This window comes from Oncorhynchus kisutch, linkage group LG26 (genome assembly GCF_002021735.2).
Source record: "Oncorhynchus kisutch isolate 150728-3 linkage group LG26, Okis_V2, whole genome shotgun sequence".
NCBI lineage: Eukaryota > Metazoa > Chordata > Actinopteri > Salmoniformes > Salmonidae > Oncorhynchus > Oncorhynchus kisutch.
Genome location: NC_034199.2, coordinates 38,219,448 through 38,226,905, shown reverse-complemented (window position 1 = coordinate 38,226,905; position 7,458 = coordinate 38,219,448). Strand labels below are relative to the sequence as shown.

Here is a 7,458-nt window from a genome sequence, read left to right as displayed (position 1 = left end):
AGAGAGAGAGAGAGAGAGCTGGTTGGAGCTGCTCTGTGTTGACAGTTATATTGGCCTGTTGGGGGAAATTCACTTACTTGAATTGGCACACAGAGCTCCAGTGTGTAATTCACTCCCATAAGAGCCCAGCAAACTGGGAGCCGGGATGATTCATGGAGAGGAAGTAGAAATATAGCAATTGACTGATTAAAACAAGAGAGAGGGAGAGATCTAATGGTGCTGTGTGTGTGTGTGTGTGTGTGTGTGTGTGTGTGTGTGTGTGTGTGTGTGTGTGTGTGTGTGTGTGTGTGTGTGTGTGTGTGTGTGTGTGTGTGTGTGTGTGTGGGTGTGTGTGTGTGTGTGTGTGTGTGTTATAGCTCTACTCTTATTATTAGTGCAGGGAGTTTGCCTAATGCTCAGACCCTCATTTCTTCTGAGAGCCTTAATTAATTAGTCGACAGGTGGCCTACAACCAAAAGCCTTTTAGTAAGAAGAGGAATATTGGTGGAGGAATTCAATTGTTGCTGTGAGCCAAAAGGATAGTGGGGCCATAGAGATGAACACCATAGAAAACCATGTGTGTGGGCATCGTGTGGGCATCGTTTAGGCCGCTGTGACTTTGGGAACGGTTACCATGGTTCCCAGCTTTATCTATGAAACTACCGGGTAAGCTATAAGAAAACATCTACATATACAGTCAAATTAAGAGATGAGACATGGACAGTAAATGAGATGAGACATGGACAGTAAATGAGATGAGACATGGACAGTAAATGAGATGAGACATGGACAGTCAAATGAAGAGATGAGACATGGACAGTAAATGAGATGAGACATAGACAGTCAAATGAAGAGATGAGACATGGACAGTAAATGAGATGAGACATAGACAGTCAAATGAGATGAGACATGGACAGTCAAATGAGATGAGACATATACAGTCAAATGAGATGAGACATGGAGAGTCAAATGAGATGAGACATGGAGAGTCAAATGAGATGAGACATGGACAGTCAAATGAGATGAGACATACACAGTCAAATGAGATGAGACATGGACAGTAAATGAGATGAGACATGGACAGTCAAATGAGATGAGACATGGACAGTCAAATGAGATGAGACATGGACAGTCAAATGAGATGAGACATGGACAGTCAAATGAGATGAGACATACACAGTCAAATGAGATGAGACATGGAGAGTCAAATGAGATGAGACATGGACAGTCAAATGAGATGAGACATACACAGTCAAATGAGATGAGACATGGAGAGTCAAATGAGATGAGACATGGACAGTCAAATGAGATGAGACGCTAAACTGCGATAAATCAGCACCAGCCTGGTCGTTCAAATTGCATTGCATGTCTACCGAATTCTGTTTAATTATAAAATATGAAAGAACTGATAATGAACACAGTAGCTTGAATCACCATTGGGTCCAAAATACATCCACTGCACATAACTGACCTTCAATGAATGTAAATAACTTAGCTCGTTATGGAATAGATAGTTATGGAATAGATAGTTATGGAATAGATAGTTGTGGAATAGATAGTTATGGAATAGATAGTTGTGGAATAGATAGTTATGGAATAGATAGTTATGGAATAGATAGTTGTGGAATAGATAGTTGTGGAATAGATAGTTGTGGAATAGATAGTTGTGGAATAGATAGTTGTGGAATAGATAGTTATGGAATAGATAGTTGTGGAATAGATAGTTGTGGAATAGATAGTTATGGAATAGATAGTTATGGAATAGATAGTTATGGAATTTATTTTACCTTTATTTAACCAGGCAAGTCAGTTAAGAACACATTCTTATTTTCAATGACGGCCTGGGAACAGTGGGTTAACTGCCTGTTCAGGGGCAGAACGACAGATTTGTACCTTGTCAGCTCAGGGGTTTGAACTCGCAACCTTCCGGTTACTAGTCCAACGCTCTAACCACTAGGCTAGAACTAATGGATAGTTATGGAATAGATAGTTATGGAATAGATAGTTATGGAATAGATAGTTGTGGAATAGATAGTTATGGAATAGATAGTTATGGAATAGATAGTTGTGGAATAGATAGTTATGGAATAGATAGTTATGGAATAGATAGTTGTGGAATAGATAGTTGTGGAATAGATAGTTGTGGAATAGATAGTTGTGGAATAGATAGTTGTGGAATAGATAGTTATGGAATAGATAGTTATGGAATTTATTTTACCTTTATTTAACCAGGCAAGTCAGTTAAGAACACATTCTTATTTTCAATGACGGCCTGGGAACAGTGGGTTAACTGCCTGTTCAGGGGCAGAACGACAGATTTGTACCTTGTCAGCTCGGGGGTTTGAACTCGCAACCTTCCGGTTACTAGTCCAACGCTCTAACCACTAGGCTAGAACTAATGGATAGTTATGGAATAGATAGTTGTGGAATAGATAGTTATGGAATAGATAGTTATGGAATAGATAGTTATGGAATGGATAGTTATGGAATAGATAGTTATGGAATTGTGAGGTGTGCGTGTTGGTGGCAGGGAAGTCAGGTGCAGGAGAACGAACTTGGTATAAATGGAGTCATTTAATAAGAACTACAAACAAACGACAAAAAAACAAAATATACAACAAAAAATCAAATGGGTCCAAAACCCGTCGCGCCCCAACACATAATAACACATACAAACCATCTCCAACACATAATAACACTAACATACCATCTCCAACACATAATAACACTAACATACAAACCATCCCCAACACATAATAACACATACAAACCATCCCCAACACATAATAACACATACAAACCATCTCCAACACATAATAACACTAACATACAAACCATCTCCAACACATAATAACACTAACATACAAACCATCTCCAACACATAATAACACTAACATACAAACCATCTCCAACACATAATAACACTAACATACCATCTCCAACACATAATAACACTAACATACCATCTCCAACACATAATAACACATACAAACCATCTCCAACACATAATAACACTAACAAACCATCTCCAACACATAATAACACTAACATACCATCTCCAACACATAATAACACTAACATACCATCTCCAACACATAATAACACTAACAAACCATCTCCAACACATAATAACACTAACATACAAACCATCCCCCAACACATAATAACACTAACATACAAACCATCTCCAACACATAATAACACTAACATACAAACCATCCCCAACACATAATAACACTAACATACAAACCATCCCCAACACATAATAACACTAACAAACCATCTCCAACACATAATAACACTAACATACAAACCATCTCCAACACATAATAACACTAACATACCATCTCCAACACATAATAACACATACAAACCATCCCCAACACATAATAACACTAACATACAAACCATCTCCAACACATAATAACACTAACATACAAACCATCTCCAACACATAATAACACTAACATACCATCTCCAACACATAATAACACTAACATACATACCATCTCCAACACATAATAACACTAACATACAAACCATCTCCAACACATAATAACACTAACATACCATCCCCAACACATAATAACACTAACATACCATCTCCAACACATAATAACACTAACAAACCATCTCCAACACATAATAACACTAACATACAAACCATCTCCAACAAGGACATGAGGGGGAACAGAGGCTTAAATACACAACATGTCATTGATGGGATTGGAACCAGGTGTGATGGAAGACAAAACCAAAGGAAAATGAAAAGAGGATCAGCGATGGCTAGAAGGTCGGTGACGTCGACCGCCGAACACCGCCCGAACAAGGAGAGGGACCAACTTCGGCAGAAGTCGTGACAATAGATAGTTATGGAATAGATAGGGATAGTTATGAATAGATAGTTGTGGAAAACAGTGTGAAGCTTTAACATTTATTTGACACGTAGATTTTTTTCGAGGTCCTTTTTTAAATAATGTCTTTGGATATCCATTCTTCTAGTATTTTAATCTTAAGGATTTCCTTGCCGTTAGATTGGCGACTTTACATCTTTGCATTGTTTGGATCCTATCAGACACAACAGGTGATTTCACAGCCACCCAAGTCAGCAGCATTCTATGTAATTAGACCTAACATTGTACTCGCTTAGCCTGTTGTTTATTTTGCCTAACGTTCTGATCTCCCTCCCCCAGGTCTGATGATTCCAGTATTCTGTGTGGTGGAGCAGGCAGGGCCGGACGGAGGGATGCAGCGTGAGGAGGTGGAGAGGAGCGAGGGCCACAGGGAGGAGCATGCTGAGTTTGTCCTGGTCAGGAAAGACATCCTCTTCAATCAGCTGGTGGAGACGGCCCTGCAGGCCCTGGGGTACTCCCACAGCTCTGCTGCTCAGGCCCAGGGTGAGTACTGTAGCCTCCACTAAACACCATCCATAACCCCAAACACTTGAACTGAGCACTTCTCCACTAAACACCATCTATAACCCCAAACACTTGAACTGAGCACTTCTCCACTAAACACCAGACACAAAGGCCAAACACTTGAACTGAGCACTTCTCCACTAAACACCATCCATAACCCCAAACACTTGAACTGAGCACTTCTCCACTAAACACCAGACACAAAGGCCAAACACTTGAACTGAGCACTTCTCCACTAAACACCATCCATAACCCCAAACACTTGAACTGAGCACTTCTCCACTAAACACCAGACACAAAGGACAAAATAATATATGCCATTTAGCAGACACTTTTATCCAAAGTGACGTACAGTCAGGTGTGTATACACTTTATGTATGGCTGGTCCCGGGAATCGAACCCACTACCCTGGCTTTACCAGTACCACGCTCTACCAACTGAGCTACAGAGGACAAAACAAAGCTTTCACCTGGTACTGAGTTTGAGGTTGTGCTAAAACGCTATACAACCTGTTAGAAAAGAGTCAGAGGACAGCACAGCACTAATTCCCTGGCCGGGATGCTAGCCAGACTAAACACTTCTGTATGATGTTTTGAGCTCTCAGGCTAAGTAAAGAATGTTTGAAAAACACAACTAAAGAGAAACTTGTTAAACAAAGAACAAAGAGTTGGAAAGAAATGAGTCTAGTTCCTCCAAGAGGCCAAAATAATATGTGTGCGACTAAATTTATATAGTATATGCACAGGCTTTAATGTGTGGTGTGTGTGTGTGTGTGTGTGTGTGTGTGTGTGTGTGTGTGTGGTGTGTGTGTGTGTGTGTGTGTGTGTGTGTGTGTGGTGTGTGTGTGTGTGTGTGTGTGTGTGTGTGTGTGTGTGTGTGTGTGTGTGTGTGTGTGTGTGTGTGGTGTGTGTGTGTGTGCATTTGTGCGTTCATGTCTGTGTATGTGTGAGAATGTTTATGAAAGAGGTCTAGGGGAGAAACATAATAGCTGTGTAATTTATTGTTGCACACATGGTTACCATCGCCAAGAGGACAGTGCCGTTTACTTGTGTTCACTAAAGTATGTAGAACATTCTATCTGGGGGAGTTGCTTCACGTTGATATATGGTAACAATAGACACAACCAGGCAGCTGACATACAGATGTAGGAGCTTCATTTGATCACTCTTTTGTTGCTGAGAATTTTCCTGCACAGGTTTCAAAAGGCTTCTAGAGTTTGTAATGTCCACTTTAAAATGTCAGACTTGATTTGCCCAAATGAAAAATGTATCAACCCTTACAAATTAAATCCATGAATTATCATCCACATAATCATTTGCATTTCCTGTTGCTGCAGGTTATTTTCCTGCTGTAGCAAACTGGCTCAAATTAAGATCCTACATCTGTACATGGACTTAAACTGAAATAGTGTGTGAATCTGCTTCTTTTGATGTCTCTGTTAGTGGCTACAATGACACGACCTCTATAACTCTTTCCTTATGTTAAAACAGTCTGGATTCTTAGGGGCTATTAACGGAATTAGACAATAACTGTACTGTTGCCCCTGTGTGTCAGATAAAAAAATACACGAATGCAGAATTTTTTGCAGTTTCTATTGCGATGCATCAAGATACGCCACTAAATTGATCACTGTCTATGTGTAAAGTGGAGATGCTCTGATATCAGATATCATACAATGTCAGTTATAGTTTGACCTGACAAATCTCACGTCATGTTGTGAGACGTACGTGAGAGAGCTCACTTCATACAGTACACCAAGACAGCGTAACAGATGTGTGTGTAAGACAAATGTGTACATCACAGGCAATCCCTGTTTACTGCCTCAAGGTCAACAACTATTATTACCCTTTGGACGAACTCCTCTCAGTCTCTGTGTGTGTGTGGGTGTTAACCCACTGTTCCTAGGGCGTCATTGAAAATAAGAATTTGTTCTTAACTGACTTGCCTAGTTAAATAAAGGTCAAATAAAACATTTCCTTGCCAGGGAAAATCCTGACCCTAGTTCCCAGCTCTGAATAAGGCCATTAACTAACCAATGACCTTTATTCCCTGATCAACCTATATTTCTAGTGTATTTATTGTTCATGAAGGTTAGTGAGGTTAACAGGAGTCTCCGCCCAAAGCCACAGTTGGTCAGTGGGTGGTACTTTCCATTTGATGACTTTCTTTGAATTGTTTAGATAATAACTACTGTATGCAAATAGACAGCATTTAACTATATCCTCCGTTTGATATGAAAATGGACTTCAATGTTATTTTAAACAAGATGACAGTAACGGTCCCAAATTAGTCTTTTGATGTCTTTTTGTTGTCGTAGGTTTAACAACAACAATCAATAATCAGACTATTACTGCAAATTACAGTTAGTAATGCTGCTCACATATTCTGTGTTTCCCCTGTTGTATCTCTTTAAAAGTCTGCTCTCTCAGCGGTGCTGGAGGCGTCACTACAGACCTGGGTTCCATCCCAGGCTGTGTCACAGTCGACCGGGAGACCCATGAGGCATCGTACTATAGGCCCAGCATTGTCCGGGTTAGGCGAGGGTTTGGCCGGCCAGGATGTCCTTGTCTCATCGTGCTCTAGCGACTCTTTGTGGCGGCCAGGCGCCTGCAAGCTGACTTCAGTCGCCAGTCATTCGGTGTTTCCTCCGACACATTGGTGCGGCTGGCTTCCCGGTTAAGCAAGCAGTGTGTCAATAAGCAGTGCGGCTTGGCAGGGTTGTGTTTCGGAGGACGAATGGCTCTCGACCTTCGCCTCTCCCAAGTCCATAAGGGAGTTGCAGTGATGAGACAAGACTGTAACTACCAATTGAATATTCTGAAAAAAGGGTAAACATTTTCTTTTTAAGTATAATATTTACTGCCTGAAAAGTAAAACATTTGCCATGGTTTGCAATTTTATGTCATTACTAGCTAGTAGTTGTAGCCTAGATGTGTGTGCCAAGTATCAGTGGAGGCCTCTCTCTCATCAGTCCCTCTAAAACAGCAGGCCACAGTGATCCCCTGTCAACATCAATACACTCCTATTAACCTCCAGGCTGTTCAAAGCCAGACTAAACCAG

General features: G+C 40.6%; 1 protein-coding gene across 3 annotated transcripts in view; it reads left to right on the top strand.

Annotated features, from left to right (window-relative positions):
* Nucleotides 1-7,458, top strand: part of LOC109883318 (DNA-binding protein SATB2) — a 79,383-nt gene that overhangs the window by 41,360 nt on the left and 30,565 nt on the right. For all 3 annotated transcript variants that reach the window (XM_031805809.1, XM_031805810.1, XM_031805811.1), the window contains one exon: nucleotides 4,173-4,376. In XM_031805809.1, the coding sequence (XP_031661669.1) occupies nucleotides 4,173-4,376 (204 nt within the window). The remainder of the gene's footprint in view (nucleotides 1-4,172; nucleotides 4,377-7,458) is intronic.